Source organism: Ornithorhynchus anatinus, chromosome 4, assembly GCF_004115215.2.
Source record: "Ornithorhynchus anatinus isolate Pmale09 chromosome 4, mOrnAna1.pri.v4, whole genome shotgun sequence".
In the NCBI taxonomy this organism is placed as follows: Eukaryota; Metazoa; Chordata; class Mammalia; order Monotremata; family Ornithorhynchidae; genus Ornithorhynchus; species Ornithorhynchus anatinus.
This window is the reverse complement of record NC_041731.1, coordinates 32,764,910-32,785,704: the sequence shown is the minus strand read 5'-3', so window position 1 is coordinate 32,785,704 and position 20,795 is coordinate 32,764,910. Positions and strand designations below refer to the sequence as shown.

Sequence of the window (20,795 nt, the reverse complement as noted above, 5' to 3'; positions counted from 1 at the left end):
CTCTTGGGACATCCTGAACTCCATCTCTGAAGGTGCATGGCTATCAGTCTCCCAAGGCCCCTCTCCTAGTCAGAAAGCTCCATGAAGGAAGCAACCAGGCCCAGGTCACTGAGGGATGGCCCACACCTCTTCCACTCTGAGAGCCTTCAGGTCATAGGGGAACAAGACTCCTGGCAAGCAATGGGCCTGTGGCTCCTAGCGGAGAATGATGCCAGCATTCGAGCCCTCTGCGTCAGCTGGGACCGCCAGCCCCAATAGCCCTCAAAAACCGGAGCACACAAGTAGTCGCCTCCACCTGAAGTCCACACTGGGGGCTTGTCTCGGAGTGGGTCTGCTTGGGTCAGGGCGGACCGGGCCCTTAGCCTTTCTATGTGGATAGGATTGTAGAGGTCAGGACCCCTAAAGCTGGAGAGTTACGGGAAGAGGCGTGGCCTCTGACCCCGTGGTGCCGGAGGGTGGGGTGGCAGCAAGAAGAGCACAAAGGCTGAGAAGCCATTACTTCTGGCAGTTTCTGACTTAGAAAACCACTGGGAAATATCATTAAGAAACATCCTGGTAGCACAGTCCTGACTCCCGGGGAACCGTTTACAATGAGCTGGAAACAAGCCCACTCGGTGGGTCTAAAGGGCTTTGCCAAGGCAAGTCCGTGATTTCCAGTAAGCCCACCTTGGAGATGAGGAAACTGAGGCTCAGGCCAGTGATGCCACACAAACCGAACCAGGGCGGGCACAGATTTGGGTTCAGTGGATTTTGCAGAAGTTGCACCTACCTTACCTTTACCCCCGGCATATCCCCGTGGGCCAGGAGAGGCTTTCATAGGACCTCAGGTATGGTGAAAGATCTGCTCCGCTTCCCTGCTTCCTGGCAGATGATCCACCTGGGTTCACATCACCGAGGACAGATGAGCATCTCCATTCCTGTCATTCCCTTCCCCTCCCTCACTAAACTGGGCGGTCTTTCAATCTTTGCCTTTCCAAACAATAACCTTCCTTTACAATCAAACAATAACAATAAACTGGTTTCCTTTTGTTTTCAGGCTTTGGTGGATGATAATAATAGGATCTGTTAAGTGCTTACTATGAGCCAGGCACTACATAAGCACTGAGGTAGATACAAGATAATCACGTTGGACACAGTCCCTTTCCACAGAGGGCTCATAGTCTTAATCCCCATTTCACAGATAAGGTAACTGAGGCACAGAGAAGTGAAGTGATTTGCACGAGGTCACAGAGCTGATGAACGGCAAAGCCGGAACTTGAACCCGATCCTCCGATTCTCAGGGCCGTACTCTTTCCACTCTCGGGAGAACACCCGGCCAGCAGCCTCTCCATCCACTTGTCCACTTGAAGACTCATCCCTGAGCCTTCTCTTCTCTCGCCTAAACATCATTAATTCCTTTGGCCTTTCTTCATAGGACTGATTTTTTTCCATCTGCTTTAACAATCATCTTTAATTGCTCTTGAGCACACAACCACTGTCTCCACCTTCTTTTCAAAATGTCCCTTTGAACTTCAATAATCTTTCATAGACTGTAAGAGACTGTGCCTGACAACATTGCTGAACTGTACTCTCCCAAGCGCTTAGTACAGTGCTCTGCACATAATCGTACTCAATAAATCCGTGGCTCAGTGGAAAGAGCCCGGGCTGGGGAGTCAGAGTTCATGGTTCAAATCCTGGCTCTGCCGCTTGTCAGCTGTGTGGCTTTGGGCAAGTCACTTAACTTCTCTGTGCCTCAGTTACCTCATCTGTAAAATGGGCACTAAGACTGTGAGCCCTCGTGGGACAACCTGATCACCTTGTATCCTCCCCAGCGCTTAGAACAGTGCTTTGCACGTAGTAAGCGAAAAGCCATCGTTATTATTATTATAAATGCCAGTGATGATAATGAGACCAACCCTTTCCTCGTCCAGCCTGCCTGGCTACGGATGGCAAGTGGGGCAGGGCGAGGGGTAGCTGCAATGCGGATAAGGCTCGGGCCCCTGCGGGCATCAGTGCAGGTGCTGGTTCTGAGGGGTCGGTTCAGACACCCGCTTGGGAGGTTCCGGGCTCCTGCTTCCTAGCAGGAAGTCACAGCTGCCAGAGCGCTTGGAAGAGAGGTCACGGCGGAGTCCCCGGGCTCCCCTTCAGCAGAGGAAACGGGTCAGAGCGAGTGTGGCCACGTTTTATTGTCAGAGATGATAGGGGAACCTCAGGCTTCGTGCTGGCCCAGCCCAAGCCATAGCTTGGTGGGTCCCAACTTCAGTGGAGCAAGGGGATAATGGGGAGGGGGGATATGGAGAGAGGAGGAGGAAGATAGAAGAGGGAGGGGATGAGGGGGAGGAGGCATGTTGGGGAGAAAGCAGGTGAAGCAGAAAGCCCCGCAGCCCAGCTCCCTCTCTTCTTCTAAGGGGCGGGTGGAAGAGGAACGTGTCCAGCCGCCGAGCTTCAGCCGTAGAGTGCTGGGAACGGCAACTCAGGGGTGGGCTGCAGCCTGGGCAGATGGAAGAGGGAACAGAAAGAACATGGAGGACTCGGGGCCTCTGCCCTTCCACTCGTGCCAGAGTCACCGAACCACTCCCAACTCCCCCCCCACCTCTCCGTAGCTAAACCTTCTTCTCCCCGCTTTCCCTCTGCTCCTCCCCCTCTCCCGTCCCATCCCCTCGGCACTGTACTCGTCCGCTCAACTGTATATATCTTCATTACCCTATTTATTTTGTTAATGAGATGTACATCTCCTTGATTCTATTTATTTGCCATTGTTTTAATGAGATGTTCTTCCCCTTGATTCTATTTATTGCCATTGTTTTTGTTTGACCACCTCCCCCGATTAGACTGTAAGCCCGTCAAAGGGCAGGGACTGTCTCTATCTGTTACTGATTTGTAATAATAATAATAATGTTGGTATTTGTTAAGCGCTTACTATGTGCCGAGCACTGTTCTAAGCGCTGGGGTCGATACAGGGTAATCAGGTTGTCCCACGTGAGGCTCACAGTTAATCCCCATTTTACAGATGAGGTAACTGAGGCACAGAGAAGTTAAGTGACTTGCCCACAGTCACACAGCTGTCAAGTGGCAGAGCTGGGATTCGAACTCATGACCTCTGACTCCCAAGCCCGTGCTCTTTCCACTGAGCCACGCTGCTTTCCAAGCGCTTAGTAGAGTGCTCTGCACATAGTAAGCGTGCAATAAATACTATTGAATGAATGAATGAATCAATCAATAGTGAGGTGGTGGGAGGGCAGGGGGCAGCCCTGGGAAAGGAGTGTCCCTGTGTCCCTTAGCCTACCAGTTGTCCTGGCTCCAAGTAGTGCTCTTAGAATCCATGAGATGGAAAGTGTAGGCGTGGCGTGAGCATGAGGAGCTATTCAACTCACTCTTGTGCACAACTTCTCCATGGATCAGGATGAGGCCACCTGGCAAAGAGGACAAGGTAGCCACCTCTCATTCTGCCCCTTATCCCTTCCACACAGCCCTCCCCCTCCATGCTGCCCCAGACGGGAGGGACCCAGGTCCTGTGGGCAGCTGGGCCTCTCCAGTGGGGGCTCCAGACTCTCCATGGACTTTGGGTCCTGCGGGAAACCACTGAATACCTGTCCGGATGGGGGTGGCGATGAACCTGCTGTCGTCGTAAACCGTCTCAGAGCCGATGAAGTGGGTGGCAGGCACGGAACCTGGAGGAGCCCGCACTAACCTCCGGGAGATGCCACCTGCAATGCCCAGGGAGAGTCTGCAGGCTTCCCAGCACAGGGAAACCCCACCGCCTGGAGGCAGCAGGGTCCAGGAGCAGGGAGTCAGGCTCCTGGGTCTCTTGTCAGAAAGACCTGCCCAGTCCCCGGAGGAAGAGAGGAGGCCCCTGGGCATCCTTACTCTTGTGGGATCCCGGGATGAAGAAGAGGCAGCCGTTCTCCGGGGTGGCATCCTCCACCGCGATCCAGAACCCAAGCAGGTGGCCCAGTGGCTCCGTATAGAGGAAGGTGGGATCCTGGTGTGCGAGTACTGCAGCCCATTGGTCTCCAGGTGAGTGGTCAGCTTCCCCTGCCCAAGGGGGCACCTGGGTGCCCTGCATCTATCTTACAGCTAACCCCTGCCCCACCTGGCCTGCTCTCTGAGCCAGCCCCTCTCCCAGCCCCATCTGTCTCACCACCCCATCCATCCATCACCTTCCCCAGAAACTTTCAAGATCCCCTGGGAAGCATCCGGCCCTTAGGCCGGTCACCTCCTGCTTTTCAAGTCACTCAGACGGGCTGGTGCCAAAACCTGGCTCCTGACAGCACCAGGGCAGATGCCCAGGCAGCGAGGCCTACCGCCTCCGGCTCCTACTCAGGCCTCACCTTCACCGCCAATGTGCGGTTGCTGAAAGAGAAGGGAGAAGCCGAGTGAAGTGAGTGTCTGGGGGGACCGTGGTGGCAGGAAGAGGAGAAGCCGAGTGAGTAGCCGGGTGCTTACCTTGAAAATGTACATGCTCTGGACCACCACAGGTTCTTTGTACCCCAGGCTCCTGCTTATCTCCTAAGGAACAACCCAGATCTCAGGGAGGGGAATAAAACTAAACTCTCTATGGCTACCCCAAGGTAGAATTTTCCTAGGCCTTGCCCACAGTGTACAAGTCTGGGGGCATGCCCTCAGCCCCAGTCCAAGCCTGTTGGACCAGGTGAATGGGATTCCTGTTAGGGCCGGAGTCAAGGGGAGGTGTTCCCCATCTTCCTTTCCCCCAACCCCTCTCTGTTCTGCCCCACAGTCTCTGGGCTGGAAGAGAAGCTGAGAGGAGCCTCGCCCAGCCCTATCTGCTCACCTGGACTTGTGGGGAGTGGGTGATCTTCTTGAAGATGGGGTCATAGGCATGCAGAGCTGAGGGAATAAAGGGTCAGAGTGATCATGGTGATTGCTGTCCAGAGAGTGGTCAACGGCTAGGCTGGAAAGTGAACTCAGGAGCCCCCTTTTCCCAGGGCCCTTCCTTGCTCCAGGTGGAGTGGGAGAGTAGGAGCCCCCAAGCAGAAAACACGGAGAGCAAGGAGCAGAGCAGCTGGGCAGGGGACCCCCTCCTGGGGCAGGACCTGCAGCCTCTCGTTCCCCTCTTACCGCAGCCCCGCCTGGGGGAATGGGGAGAGGCTGAATCACCTGAGGACACAAAAACCCAACCAGGGACAAGCCACCTGCTGCCTCTCACACCCAGGGGCAGGCAGAGGCCACTTCTGCAGAGAGACTGAGACCCACCCCCGGGCAGCTCCACAGAGAGGGGCCGGGACCCCGAGGAGGCAGGGCGGTCCAGTGCGTGTGGCTGGGGAGAGGAGCTGGGGGTTTTAGCCCTGCCCGCCCAGATCCCGCCCTCCTCCCTGGCCGCTCACCATGACCGATCTTGTTGATGGACTTGTCCTGGGGGACCTTAAAGTTACCTAAGAAACAAGGAAGAGAGTCAGGTCCAGGAAAGGAAGAAAGATACTTGTACTCTCACAAATACTTCGTTCAGTGTCTAACCTAGCGCTTACTACAGTGCTTGGCACAGAAGCACTAAGCAAATACCTTTAGTATTTGGGGGTCTGGGAAACGGTGGGGGAGATGGGCAAGGTCCAGAACAGAACTGACTCATCCCTCACCGTCTCACACCTGCTCTGCCGTCAGCCTCCTCAGCATTCGGGGATTTTTCTGTGTTTGCTATTAAAAGTAACCTGGCCTAAAGAGCTCAAGGCAGAGAGACAGAGGACCTGGGTTTTAATCCCAGCTCCTCCACTTGTCTGTTGTGTGACCTTGGGCAAGCCACTTCACTTCTCCGTGCCCCAGTTACCTCATCCGTAAAATAGGGATGAATATCTGAGCCCCTTGTGGGGCGGGGACTGTGTCCAACCTGATTAACTCGCACTTACATCAGCACTTAAAACAGTGCAGAATAAGTGCATAATTAATACCACATTTCTCATTATCATCATTAGCATTACTATTGCGGTGCTCTGCATACAGCAAATGATCAATAAATGCAACTGATTGATTGTTTGAATGTTCCCCAGGGGCTCAGTTCCTTCTGTTTCTCGGTTGCTAGCCCCCGGGGCAGCCTAACTCCCGCTTTGCCCTAGTTCCCAGAAAAATGCAGATCCCGTACCTTCCTTGTCAAACACATCTTTCTCAAAGAAGAATCTGATTTTGTCGCCACTGGTCAGGAAATATTCTGAGTTTCCCTGAGGAGGAGGAAAGGGACAGAAGGCATTACTGTTGCAAACACCACTCTCAAATGAACCTGAGAGCTTCCCTAGGGCTTTGTGCTGGGGTGAATAATTTCTGCATCAGAACAGGGAGGCCGGGCGGACGCCAGGCATCTTCTCAGCTGTGGCTGAAACGGAAGTCCAGGATGGTGATCGACTGGACCTCGTCCAGTCTTGGCTGACCGGGGACAGCTCTTAACCTAACATCTGCCCACATCTCTCTCTCCTCCGAGGGCTTCCTGTGCCTCTCGGCATCAGACAAAAACTCCTCACAATCGGCTTCGAGCCTCTCCATCAATTTGCCCCATTACCTAATCTATTCTCTTCACCTGCTGTCAACATTATTATTCTATAGACCTTCTAGCTGAACCTCACTCCCGGCTCTCCCAGCACCGTCCCCTTGCTGACACTGTTCTTCCGGCTTGGAACTCCGTCCCCGCATCCAACAGCTCACATTCACTTGTACTCTCCCAAGTGCTTAGGATAGTGCTCTGCACACAGTAAGCGTTTAATAAATATCATTGATGATGATGATTGATTCAAAGCCATCCTAAAATCCCATCTCTTCCAAAGTCTTCCCTGATTAATTCCCAGTATTCTGCCATATAACCCATCAGTCATCTCAGCAATTATAAACTTAGAACCATCCTCAGCACTTCTCTATATACATTTATCCAACTGTACATTCAGTGATTTCTCTTGATGACTCCATTTGTAAATTTTGTTTTATCTGTCTCCCCCAGGGGAGTGTTATTAAGCTCCTTGCAGGCACGACGTCTGGGATTTTGTTTTGCACTTCCCAAATGCTAACTACAGGGCATTGTACTTAGCAGGTGCTCAACAAATAGTATTTGTCCCCAACCAAACCCCAGCCCTCCAGCCGCCCCCACAGGCCGTAATAGCCACATAATCCACCTCTTGGCTATCAGATGGTGACACTTGAGTCCCTGTGGCCCCGCTGTCCCCGGGGTAAGAATTGTGCCAAATCCGTGCAGCCCATCGGCGTTTCTATGCCAATCAATCAAGCAATCCATCAGCGGTATTTATTTGGAGCTCACTATACGCAGAGCACTGTACTGAGCACTTGGGAGAGCACGATTCATTAGGATTAGTGGACACATTCCCTGCCCATAAAGAGCTTACCATTTAGAAGGGGACTTACAGTCTACACTTTTTCCAGGAAGAATCACGGGAATCTGAGGAAGGGGGGCCAGGGTGGCAAGCCTGGCACCTGGCCAGGTAGGCAGGCCGGCTCCATCTCATAGGGCTGGGCAGAGTCCGAGCGTCTCCCTGGCCCCCAGTTACCCCATTTTCCCCAAACCCTCCCTTCTCCCCGAACTCCGGGGACCCATCTCCAGCAAACCCAGGCCCCGATCTGTTAAGACCTTTCCTAAGTGCTCCTCGGTCTTTCCCGCCTGGAAAATGGGGAGAAGAATTCCAAGGGGTCAGCGGGAGACTGAAGGAGATAGAATCTCCTTCCCCCGCGCTTTGGGATCCTCGCATAGAGAGGGAACAGCTGGAGACACCCTGAGCTTGGGTAGCCGAGTGTCAGGGTCCAGGGCTGCCTTTCCCCCTGCCCGGCCAGGACTGTCCCGCTACCTGCGCCCGGAGCTGCTCCTCCCTGTCCGTGGTGAATTTTGTCCGGCAGTGGGGCGGGACTTCCATCCCTGCCACGATCTCTGCGATCCTTGACCTGAGCCCGTCACACTCCTTTGGAGAAAAGACCCCCTCCAGGATGAGGAAGCCATCTTCCTGGAACTGGGAGACGAGGTCGAAGCGTTAGCCAGTGCCCTGACACCCCCGGCCCAGAGGGAGGCCGTGCCCTGAGACCTTCACCCCCACCCAGGCCACCTTGTCCCCTGACAGTAGCAGCCCCTTTCTGGCCCTTCTGCTTGGCCTTTTTTCCCTCCCTTTTGGTGTTTTTGGGAAGGAGCCCTTATCTTTGGTGGCGGAGCTGGTTGCTGGTCCCGGGCAGGTCCCAGGCAGGTGGTCGTTGGCTCCCCAGCCTGGGATTCTGGCGAACCCAGGCCCCGAGCCGGCCTGCCTCCCGCCTCACCTTGCGGACCTGCTCCGGGCTGAGACCCGCCATGTCCGGCACCGAGGCCTGCAGGGACAAGGAGCACAGCTGACTGGTCTGCGGAGCAGGACGGGTCTGGGCCACCCTTCCCCGTGAGGGCCTCCTCTTCCTCCTCCTCCTCCTCCTTGTCCACGTTTACCCCACTGGTCCCTCCTCCGGCCGCCCCTTCCCGGCATCACCCTCCCCTGCCCATTTCCTCCCGAGGCCATTTCCTCCCCCCGGCGACCCCATCCAACCCCTCCACAGCCGCTCCCCTCTCCTCCCCAACTTCCATTTCCCGGGCAGGGACGGGAACAGAGGAGGGAGGGGATGGCAGTCGCCAAGGGACCAGTGCTCCCTCTCCACCCCCTTCTCAAACCTACCTTGAGGACGGGTGCCCGCGTCGCTGTCCTCTGTGGTAATGCGGCGTGGCTCAGTGGAAAGAGCCTGGGCTTGGGAGCCAGAGGTCATGGGTTCGAATTCCGGATCTGCCACCTGTCAGCTGTGTGACTATGGGCAAGTCACTTGACTTCTCTGTGCCTCAGTTCCCTCATCTATAAAACAGGGATGAAGACTGTGAGCCTCATGAGTGACCACCTGATGACCCTGTATCTCCCCCAGCACTTAGAACACCTCTGCACATAGTAAGCACTTAACAAATACCAACGTTATTATTAGCCGCCTCCTCCTCAGGATTAATCCGCTCGAGACACCAACTTCCCCGGGCCAGCCCCCCACTCCCAGCTCGTGGGGCTCGGGCCTCAAGCCCAGGACCTCCAGGACCCCGGCCTCTTCCTCTGGTCATGGAATATCACAAGCATGTTGGCAACCTCCAAACCTCCACAGGGACACCCCAGGTGACAGGCCTAGGTTGTGGCCTCCACCTTTCATTCATTCATTCATTCAATAGTATTTATTGAGCGCTTACTATGTGCAGAGCACTGTACTAAGCTCTTGGAATGTACAAATCCGTAACAGATAGAGACAGTCCCTGCCCATTGACAGGCTTACAGTCTAATCGGGGGAGACGGACAGACAAAAACAATAGCAATAAATAGAATCAAGGGGATGAACATCTCATTAAAACAATAGCAATAAATAGAATCAGGTGATGTATATCTCATTAACAAAATAAATAGGGTAATGAAAATATATACGATTGAGCGGACGAGCACAGTGCTGAGGGGAGGGGAAGGGAGGGGGGAGGAGCAGAGGGAAAGGGGGGGGAAGGGGGTTTGGCTGAGGGGAGGTGCGGGGGTGGGGGCAGAGAGGCAGCAGAGGGAGCAGAGGGAAAGGGGAAGCTCAGTCTGGGAAGGCCTCTTGGAGGAGGTGAGCTCTCAGTAGGGTTTTGAAGAGGGGAAGAGAATTAGTTTGGTGGAGATGAGGAGGGAGGGCATTCCAGGACTGTGGGAGGATGTGACCCAGGGGTCGACGGCGGGATAGGTGAGAACGGGGGACGGTGAGGAGGTGGACGGCAGAGGAGCAGAGCCTATGGGGTGGGCGGTAGAAAGAGAGAAGGGAGGAGAGGTAGGAGGGGGCAAGTTGATGGAGAGCCTCGAAGCCCAGAGTGAGAAGTTTTTGTTTCATGCGGAGGTTGATAGGCAACCACTGGAGGTTTTTAAGAATGGGAGTGACATGCCCAGAGCGTTTCTGCAGGAAGATGCGCCGGGCAGCGGAATGGAGAATAGACTGGAGTGGGGAGAGACAGGAGGAAGGGAGATCAGAGAGAAGACTGACACAATAATCCAACTGGGATATTATGAGAGCCTGTACCTGTAAGATAGCCGTTTGGGTAGAGAGGAAAGGGCAGATCTTGGCGATATTATAAAGGTGAGACCGGCAGGTCTTGGCGACGGATCGGATGTGTGGGGTGAATGAAAAAGCTGAGTCAAAGAGGACACCGAGGTTGCGGGCTTGAGAGACGGGAAGGATGGTCGTACCATCCACGGCGATAGGGAAGTCAGGAAGAGGACAGGGCTTGGGAGAGAAGATGAGGAGCTCAGTTTTGGACATGTTGAGTTTTAGGTGGCGGGCAGACATCCAGGTAGAGACGTCCCAGAGGCAGGAGGAGATATGAGCCTGAAGGGAAGGGGAGAGGACAGGGGCAGAGATGTAGATCTGTGTGTCATCTGCATAGAGAAGATAGTTGAAGCCGTTAGAGTGAATGAGTTCACCAAGGGAGTGAGTGTAGATGGAGAACAGAAGAGGGCCAAGAACTGACCCTTGAGGAACCCCAACAGTTAGAGGATGGGAGGGGGAGGAGGAGCCTGCGAAGGAGATGAAGAATGAAGGGCCAGAGAGATAAGAGGTAACGGCTCTTAACAGAGAGATAACAGCTCCCATCAGGGTGGGAGCTGCTCAGGCCCCTGACAGTTCCTTCCTATGCTGTCTGTCCCTGCACTTCTCTACACCCTGAAAACTGAGAACCCAGCCTACCCATCACCAGATAACACACCGCAGTCTTCCCGCCCTCCCACCCCACCCCAAGACAACCCCAAGGTCTCCCCACACCCACCACAACCAGACAAAGGGGCAGTCTCCCTCCTACACCAGAAACTCCACGGTCTCCACAGGATAACCTCTCACTTTCTCCCCTCACCAGACAATCCCACGGTCTTCCCCCATACCACAAGCCCCAAAATTTGTCCCTCAGAAGACAACCCCAATCTCCTCTCCCCCACCTTAGGACAACCCGACAGTCTCCCCACTCCCTACAGGACAACCTCACAGTCTCTCCCGAAACTGGTTAAGCCCACAATCTCCCGGAAAACCCACTCCACCTACCCCTGACACCTCCCTGGGGCTTCCACCCTGACCTGCCTCGCACCACCCTGGTGGAAAAGAGAAAAGCAACCACAAAACCTTGAGCAGCTGGCGATGGCTTCCATACTGGACACCAGGACTGCAGATGAGACTTGCAGCCTTGTCTTTTAGGTTGCTTTTAGTATTTTATTGTTTCATTTCTCTTTATAGAGGATTAATATGGTGGTATTTCTTAAGCACTCATAAGGTGCAAAACACTGATATAAACAGATCGGACACAGTTCCCATCCCACATAGGACTCAGTCTGAGAGGAAGAATGGGTATTTCATCTCCATTTTACAGGTGAGGTAACTGAGGCACAGCTGGCAAATAGCAGAGCCAGAATTAGAATCCGGGTCCTCTGACTCTCAACCTCATGTTCTTTCAACTAGGCTACACTGCTTCTCCACTTTCTTCTCCCTGCCTTATATACTTAGATTGCCTTATACTTTAGATATCCCTATCACTGTGGATGGTACAACCATCCTTCCTGTCTCTCAGGCCCGCAACCTCGGTGTCATCTTTGACTCGGCTCTCTTGTTCACCCCACACATCCGATCCGACACCAAGACCTGCAGGCCTTACCTTTATAATATCGCCAAGATCCGCCCTTTCCTCTCCACCCAAATGGCTATCTTACTGTTACGGGCTCTCAGAATATCCCGGCTGGATTATTGTGTCAGCCTTCTCTCTGATCTCCCTTCCTCCTCTCTCTCCCCGCTCCAGTCTATTCTTCACTCCGCTGCCCGGCTCATCTTCCTGCAGAAACACTCTGGGCATATCACTCCCCTTCTTAAAAACCTCCAGTGGTTGCCTATTAGCCCCTACACAAAACAAAAACTCACTCTAGGCTTCAAGGCTTTCCATCACCTCGCCCCCTCCTACCTCTCCTCTCTTCTCTCTTTCTACCGCCCACCCTGCACGCTCCGCTCCTCTGCCGCCCACCTCCTCACAGTCCCCCGTTCTCGCCTATCCCGCCGTCGACCCCGGGGCCACGTCCTCCCACGGTCCCGGAATGCCCTCCCTCCTCACCTCCACCAAACTAATTCTCTTCCCCTCTTCAAAACCCTATTTAGAGCTCACCTCCTCCAAGAGGCCTTCCCAGACTGAGCTCCCCTTTTCCCTTTGCTCCCTCTGCTCCTCCTCTACCCCCCCTTCACCTCCCCTCAGTTAAGCCCTCTTTCCCCCCCTTTCCCTCTGCTCCTCCCCCTCTCCTCAGCACTGTACTCGTCCGCTCAACTGTATATATTTTCAATACCCTATTTGTTAATGAGATGTAAATCACCTTGATTCTATTATTTTGTTAATGAGATATACATCACCTTGATTCTATATATTTGCTATTGTTTTAATGAGATGTTCATCCCCTTGATTCTATTTAGTGCTATTGTTTTTGTCTGTCTGTTTCCCCCAATTAGACTGTAAGCCCATCAAAGGGCAGGGACTGTCTCTTACCGATTTGTACATTCCAAGCGCTTAGTACAGTGCTCTGCACATAGTAAGCGCTCAATAAATACTATTGAATGAATGAATATACTTGAAGGCCAGAGACAGTGAATAATTCCTACCAGTACATTCTTCCCCAGGGCCTAGTCCGGTATACAGCGAGCACTTCAAAAATACTATTCCTACTACTAAATTGGACTTTTAAGCCATTCTACTCACCCCTGGAACTAGCCAGTTAGAAGACAAGAGCTGGCTGAGTAGACGGAGGGTCACCCCTTGACTTAGAGGGCTCCGAAGTGCCAAATGGGAAGACGTCAGACAGCAGGGTTGGAGGTGAACCGATGCCAATTGGGGAACTGAGTCGGGGCCTCATTTCTAGGAACTATCAATAGCTCCCACTGTGGAGGAAGCCACGTGGAGAGGGAAATGATTCTTGGACCTTTAGGGAGATTTTCCTGGGTAACCTCGGGGTGCTCTAGTTGAAAAAATATAACCAGAGAACCTTAGCTCAAGTACTGGTACCTCTTCGGGACAATTCCTGGCTGACGCAGGTGTAGGAAGCCCCGCCCAGTAGAGATGATGCTTTGGGTGATTAAATGAAGGAAATCACTGGGATTTGGCCCAAACCACTACCAGAGGCTCCTCCTCAAGGATCCGGGATAAAAGAAACCGAGGAGAAGGACATCAGCTCCTCAGGAACAGGTCCAGAGAGTGGCGGAAGCAGTGCTTGCCTACTGAATGTAGACTGAAAGCTCCCTGTGGGCAGGGATCATGCCTTCCGATTCTACGATAGTGTACTTTCCCAAGCCCTTAGTACAGAGCTCAGCACCCAGTAAGCATTCAATGATTTTTTTTATGGTACTTGTTAGGAGCTTTCCTTGTCACACACTTCTCTAAGAGCTTAGATACATGTGTATGAGGATGGACAGAGTACCTGTTCCACATGGGCCTCACAGTCTAAGTGGGAGGGAGTAGGATTTAATCCCCATTTTGCAGTTGACGAAACTGAGGCATAGAGAAGTCGTGATTTGCCCAAGGTCATGCAGCAAGCAATTGGCAGAGCCAGGATTAGAAACCAGGTCCTCTGGCTCCCAGGCTCATGCTTTTTCTCCAACAGGCCACGCTGCCTCTCAATCAATGAATATCGCTGATTCATTGATTGGGCAGCCCTTAGGAGGAGGACGAAAGAGACAAGCCCAATAGCCAGCACATAAGGCATGCCTGTCTCCAGATTGGATCCAGATCAGAGCCTGCTGCCCTTTAGCAAGCAAACCCCTATTGTGAGCAGGGTCCCTTCAACAGCTGCAACCTATTAAAGCACCCCAGCACCATTCTTTGCACCGCTGCTTTGCTCTGTCCAGGCTCCTATGAAGGGATAATAATGTTGGTATTTGTTAAGCGCTTACTATGTGCAGAGCACTGTTCTAAGCGCTGGGGTAGATACAGGGTCATCAGGTTGTCCCACATGAGGCTCACGGTCTTCATCCCCATTTTACAGATGAGGTAACTGAGGCACAGAGAAGTTAAGTGACATGCCCACAGTCACCCAGCTGACAAGTGGTAGAGCCGGATTCAAACTCATAACCTCTGACTCCCAAGCCCGTGCTCTTTCCACTGAGCCACGCTGCTTCTGTTGGGTTGAAGCCTAGCCCCCAGGCTCAGGCAGCTGCTTCCCCTTCCCCAAAACCAGGTTTCAAGAGGAGGGGATAGGCCAGGGACCCTGAGAGCTACCCTCTGCCTGACAGCAGAGGAGGGATTGGGGTCGGGCGGCAGAGAGGGGACAGGGTGGACTGGAGGGACAGAGAGAAATGTAGGAAGGGCTGAATTGGGGAAAGTAACAGCAAGAAAGAACTCAGTTTCCCCATCGTGACCTGGGAAATAGTTCTGCTGCTTTAAGGGGAGGCAAGAGGGGCCTAACAACTTAACGACTGATCCAACCGGAACATCTTTCCGAAGCACGGAATGTGCCTCACCAACTCTGAGGAAAACTGAACAGGGTAAACATCTAAGCCCACATCACACAGTGAGCAGGGCGGGAGTCTGAGGAAATCCTCCTCCCCCCCGCTCACCAAACGCCCCCCTCTTCCCTTCCTCCCCCTCCCCACCACAACTCTTGCTCGCCCAGTTACTTCACCACCCTCAGGCCTTGGGAAGCGGGAAGGGGGTGTGGGTTGGTCTCCATTTTGTTTATTCTTCCCAAAGCAAACAAGAACCAGGCTCAGCTAGTCTGGATTGCAGTTACGACATAGCCTGCTAGCAGGGCACCGGGGGCTTCCAATACTGGGGGACAGAACAGGAAGCTGGGACTGGAGGCCAGAAGCTGGAATCTAGTCTCCCACGGGAACAAAAAGCCAGAGGATGTGCAGGGAGTTGGGGTGCCAATAAGGACTGGATCCAAAAGAAAGGGAGGATGCGAACAACAGGATAACGTAGAACTCAGAAGTCAAAGGGGTTCTGAGGAACTTTAAAGCAGCGTGGCCTAATGGATAGAGCACGGGCCTGGAGTCAGAAGGACCCGGGTTCTATTCCCAGATCTGCCACTTGTCTCCTAGGTGAACTTGGGTAAATCACTTCAGTTCTCAGGGCCCCAGTTACCCCATCTGTAAAATGGGGATTAAGACTATGAGCCCCACGTGGGACACGGACTGCGTCCAACCCTTTAGTTTGTATACATTCCAGTGTTTCCAGTACGGTGTCCGGCATACTGTAAGAGCTTAACTAATAGCAAAATAACCCAAAACAAAAACAAAGTCCCTCATCCCCAAGCCCTGCAGATCTGAGAGCAGTGCAGTGTCACGGTGACCTGTCCAGAGACCAACAAGAGGCCAGGGAAGACCTGTCCAGCTCCCGGCAAGCCAATGCCCTGTGCTTCTGAGAGGCTCTCGTGCTGCGGCTGACCTCTGCGCAGGTCCTGAACCGACCGGAGAGGAAAATCCCATCAACCTCAGCAAGTATCACCTGCTTCCAACCCACCCTCAAAGCTTAAGATGTGCACCCTACGTGCACCCGGATTTGCAGCAAGCGCAGCCCCTCCTGCAGCGGCCCCCCTGCTTTTTTTCCTAGCTTCCCCTGGAGTACTAATTTGTCAAGGGGTATCTTGGGAGCGGGAGCTGCCACTTTGTGGACGGCAATAGTGGTTTGTACCCACTCCGGTGCCATCAAAGCATTGCAGGTGAAAACCCCTGACCTGACCCAGGGCACTGACCCCACAGCTTCCCTTTGCTTACCCAATGCGCACATTCGTAACGTCACCAGCTAGGAGAGGAGGAGTGGTGAATCCTGCCCCTGGACTTCAGGTCAGACTGGATTCTGGGAAGGGAGGCCAGGGCACATGGGGTTGACCCCGCTCTTAAAATTGGGAGAAGGCCAAGACCCTAGCAAGAATGTGACCAAGACACTTTCCTCGCTTATATTTAAGCCCTTGCACTTGGATTTTAACTCTTAACCACCCCACCCTCTGCCCCATAGCACTAATGCACATATCTGTAATTTATTTAAATGTCTGTCTCCCCCTCTAGACTGCATGCTCCTTGTGGGCAGGCAATGTGTCTACCGACTCTGTTATACTGTACTCTTCCAAGTACTTCTGCTCATAGTAAGTGCTCAATAAATACAATCGATTGCTCGATCCAGGGCTGGGAGGCTCTGGCAGGAACCGACTTGGAGGCGAAGGGGGCGACAGGCTGAAGTTCTGGCTAGCCCTCTCTTAGTCTACAAATCCCGTGTCTCGGGGAGGGAGGCAGAGAGTTGGGTCACCGGCACAGGGCGTACGCCGTGGAAGTCTGGATCGGAGGCAGGGGGTTGCGGCCGGGAAGGAGAGATCCAACTACATCCTCTCCTCCCGGGTAGTCTCCCCACCTCCCCGACAACGAACGCTTTTCTCTCGGCACCGCCGCTGCCCAACTCTAAGTTCTCCTGAGCCCCGCCCTCCGGCCCCACAAGCGAGCAGCAAGAGCCCTCGGCCTCAGTTAAATCCCTCGGAAGGAGAGTCAGGCATTCGGCCGGCTGGAGCCCAGGGGGAAGGGGGCGGCCCGGCCCTCGGGGGTCCTGCCCGTCAAGTGACACGGCCACAGCCAGGGGGACGTTTGAGGTCGAAGCTTTATTGGCTATTTAACTGAGTCGATGAGTCCGGACCCACTTGTAACGGATTGCTTCGTGGTCGCTGAGTCTCTAGTGTGCATTATCTCATAGGTTACATCCAACGCGGCAGAGGGAGAAAAAAACCCAACAAAACATTAAGACAAGTGACGCTAAAACGTGCCCTAGTGTCCAAGGTGATCTAAGGCTGGGGAGGGAGAGTGAGGAGGAGAATGAGGAAGATGACAGACTCCAGTTTCATTGCACGCCGGGCCAAGTTGGCAACGCGACAGGTGCCCGCGGACACAGGTTGACAATAAGAGAAAAGTCCCTGGGTCTCCCCCGTCTTATCGCTGAGGCAGGGAGATCCAGAGACCTCAGGTCCAGCGGTCCCCTCCCCTGCCAGACCACCCTGCCCTGCTCATGGAAGGGCCGAAGGAGTGGCAGGCTGCAGGGTGGGTGGCACTGGACAGAGGCCTCTCTGGGGTGCCCCGGACAGTCAGGGGGGGTGAAAACAAGCGCCATCCCAGAGCTGGGGAGGGCAGAGAGGCGAGAGACACAGAGAGCGAAACGGGGTTAGCGACGTCAGGCGGCCACTCGTGAACTCAGGTTCCTCTCCTCCCCTTCGAACAGACCCCGTTCCTGTGGAAACGGTCCACTGGATCGACCTAGACTATCTACTGGTGATCATATGCTGCTCCTTAACTGTGTGGAGTGAAGAGGGCCGGGGAACGGGACCCAGCAAGCACCAAATTCATTCAGGATTTGGCCAAAGGCCCTAAACGGGCCAGCCTCTCCAGCCCGAATCCTGCCGCTAAAGCGGCCCCTCTCCCTTTGGCCAAGAGTGGCAGAAATGGGCGGCTGCCAAAATACAAAATGGGAGGGGAAGAAAAAAAATCCACCAAGATCATACAGAAAAAAAAAATTGTTTTCTTGACAAGTTCATGGCAGATGCTGGCAGCACCTCCCACTCGCCCCTGGGGTGTGGGGAGAGGAAGTACATTTCAATGTCATCCTGTTGCTCTGCTCAAGGGAAACCCCCACCCTATCCTGAGACGTTCCTATCCCCTGGTTCTTAGTGTCTTTTTTTTGTTTTGTTTTGTTTGTTTTTTTTAAATACCCAAACCAAACTTTTTCTAAAAAGTATCTTTAAAAAGGCTATTTAAAAAAAAAATTCTAAAACCGCCATCAAGTGTTTCCAGTGGCTAGCACTTCTCTCCCACCTCTTGCTGCCACGGGCAGGGGAGCTGGCACGGCTCCCCTGGCCCCCTCCGACCCCCGAACGGATGGTCGGCAGCACAACCACCCCTGTGGGGCGGAGACCCCCCCACCCCCGTGGGGCAGGGACCCCCTTGGATCCCTCGGCCTCAGAGCAGCCTAGAAACTGGGTGGGGAAAGACAAGCCTACGTGATAGCTGAGCTTCCAGGGGAATGTATAAGTTACTGAGGGGAGGGGAGGAAGGCGGAAAAAAATAAATATCGATAATCTAAAGTCTTCCTCTCTCCGAGCCTGGCTGAGCAAAGCCCACGAGCTGTCTCGGCATCTCAGACTGAGAGGGTCAACGGAAGGCTGCCCCGACCCCCTGACCGATTGATTGTCCAGACACTGGTCCCACCCCAGCCAGAAACCCACCCTGGGTACAGTCACGGATGGAAACAGGGAGCGGTCTCTGATGGCCGCCCGGCTTCCTGGCAGCAGGGTCCACCGGCTCCTGCTTCCTCTCCGGCCTCAGGGCAACTGAAGTCTTTGCTTCCAGGCACCGTCTGGGAAGAGCTGCCCTCCAGCGGGGTGGCTGGCCAGGCGGGCTCCTCTTTGCAGCCACCAGGCACCCCAAGTTCTCCGGGTCGGTCCAGGGTGGAGAAGGTGGCAGCGGGGGCGTGGTTCCGAGAACGGGATGGGGATGGAAATGGAGCTGGCACCGCCCGTCCCGTGGACTGTGACGATCGGCCCTCCCGGGCCGCCGGGGAGGATTCAGGCCTGCTCCTTGTCAGCCCTCCACAGCCGCTCCTTCACCTCCAGGGGCAGGGTGTTAAAGAGGTCCTCCTCCACCACCAGCCCACTGCGCTTCAGCATGGGGCAATCGCCCAGCTCCACGGGCAGGCACTCCAGCCGGTTCCCCCGCAGCTCGATCTGGGACAGGTTGGTCAGTTCACCCACCCGGGAGGGCAGGGACTGCAGCACGTTGTTCCCCAGGTTCAAGGTCCGCAGCTTCCGGCACTGGAAGAGCTCGGGCGGGAGGCTCTCGATCTGGAAGGGAAAGGCAAGGTGTGACCCCGGAGTCTTGGCTTGGGACCCCACGGTGACTCCCCGCCCGGCAGGGATGGGCTGATGGATGGATGCGGCCTAGGGCTCTGGTGTCTCGCGAGCACGTCGGATCACCGCTCTGATCTGGCTAAACCGGCCGGGGAAAACCAAAACGTGGTAGCTTCCTTAATGAGTCCTCCACGCCTGCCACGCTGCCCAGGATGTCACTCCCACCGGCTCTTTCTGGAGCCTTGTAGAGGAGGGGTGGCAGGCGTGGAGGACTCCAAGAGCTGCTCATTTTCAAGGAGAGGCTGAAGAAGGGAAGCCGCTTGGCCTAGTGGATAGAGCACAGGCCCGGGAGTCAGAAGGACCTGGTTTTAATCCCAGTTCCGCCACTTGTCTGCTGGGTGACCTCGGGTAAGTCGCTTCTCTCTGCTTCATGTCTGTCATCTGTAAAATGGGGATTCAGACTGTCATCCCATGTGAGACGGGGACTGTGTCCAACCTGCATCTATCTCGGCACTTAGAAGAGTGCCTGGCACGTAGTGAACACTTAACAAGTATCATTAAAAAATAAAAACACAAAAAAGATCTGGGTTCCTATCTTGCCACAGTCGATCGATGGATTGATGGTATTTATTGAGCACTTATTCCGTGCTGCACTACGGTGTCGGGTGAGTACAATACAATAGAGTACAACAGGGTAAGCCTCCCAAGGAGCTTACAGTCTACAGGAGGAGACGGCCCATACGATAAGTTTCAGGAGGAGGAAATGGCGGAATCAAGAATATGTACAAAGGTGCTGGGGGCTAGGGTGAACAGCAAAGTGTTTAAGAGGTTCAGACAGACCCAAGTGCAAAGGAGACATAGAAGGGAAGGTGAAAAGGGAAAGTGAGGGCTCAGTCATGGAACGCCTCTCAGAGATGTGTGACTTAGTGGAAAGCGCCCGGGCTTTGGAGTCAGAGGTCATGGGTTCAAATCCCAGCTCTGCCACTTGTCAGCTGTGTGACTGTGGGCAAGTCACTTCACTTCTCTGTGCCTCAGTTCTCTCATCTGTAAAATGGGAATTAACTGTGAGCCTCATGTGGGACAACCTGATTACCCTGTATCTACCCCAGCGCTTAGAACAGTCCTCTGCACATAGTAAGCGCTTAACAAATACAAACATTATTATTATTATTATTTTTAGGAGGCCTCTGAAGATGGGGAGATGCTGTATGACCTTGGGCAAGCTAGTTAACTTCCCTGGGCCTCAGTTACCTCATCTGTAAAATAGGGATTAGGACTGTGAGCTCCACGTGGGGCAACCTGATAACCTTGTATCCACCCCAGTGCTTAAAACAGTGCTTGGCACATAGTAAGCACTTCACAAGTGCTATTATTATTATTATTATTCTCAGCTTCCCCTCCTCTGTACATTGGAGCACATTCCCTGCCTCTTCCCGTTGGCTGGGGAAGTTCGGACAGCTACGCCCTGGAGCGAGATTCTGCGAAGTTCCGTGTTACGTGTTAACCAGCTGAATGTCGATGGTTTCTCTCTCCTGGGCCTGCTGTGCTGCTCCCCACATCTCCCTCCTGCTTCGGCCCTGCTCGCGCCCCTCCGCTGGCCCTTCGGTGGCCACCCTACCCCTGCCACCTCAGGCCAGGCCTGCCTGACGCGCCTTGAACCTGGGATATTCTAGATGGGTCAGGGAAAGCTGCCGATTCCTTCCTCTCAAAGGGAAGGCAGACTTTTCTCTCAGGTTTTCCGTCTCCTGTCCTGGATGGCACCTCTTCTTCCATCCCTGCTCAACATGGCCACTTCTGGGGGAGGCGAGGGGACCCCGACTCGATGCCATTTCTCCCCAGGTAGAACAGGAGGGGAGGTGGGAAAAGTGGGGCAGATTCTCCCTCCTTTCTTCTGGGGACAGGATGTGTCAGACGGATCTCTGCGTCCTCCTCTCAGAGGAGCTTTTCAGCACGTCTCTAGACCGTAAGCTCTCTACGGGCAGCACG

The 20,795-nt window shown here is 54.1% G+C and overlaps 2 protein-coding genes across 2 annotated transcripts in view; both read right to left on the bottom strand.

The window, feature by feature from the left end:
- Window positions 1-1,906: 1,906 nt before the first annotated feature.
- LOC114811230 (phytanoyl-CoA dioxygenase domain-containing protein 1-like) lies at window positions 1,907-8,263 on the bottom strand. Its single transcript, XM_029063331.2, has 11 exons — window positions 8,230-8,263; window positions 7,773-7,931; window positions 6,074-6,149; window positions 5,325-5,372; window positions 4,772-4,827; window positions 4,426-4,488; window positions 4,311-4,332; window positions 3,847-3,975; window positions 3,570-3,686; window positions 3,266-3,392; window positions 1,907-2,470 (listed from the first exon to the last, which is right to left on the bottom strand). Exons 1-11 carry the CDS (start codon window positions 8,260-8,262, stop codon window positions 2,425-2,427), a joined length of 876 nt encoding a protein of 291 aa, XP_028919164.1. The 5' UTR covers window position 8,263; the 3' UTR covers window positions 1,907-2,424.
- An 8,295-nt stretch (window positions 8,264-16,558) lies between these two features.
- Window positions 16,559-20,795, bottom strand: part of LRRC8A (leucine rich repeat containing 8 VRAC subunit A) — a 29,542-nt gene continuing 25,305 nt past the window's right edge. The window contains exon 4 of the mRNA XM_029062021.1: window positions 16,559-18,803. Within this exon, the coding sequence (XP_028917854.1) occupies window positions 18,528-18,803 (276 nt within the window). The 3' untranslated portion in view covers window positions 16,559-18,527. The remainder of the gene's footprint in view (window positions 18,804-20,795) is intronic.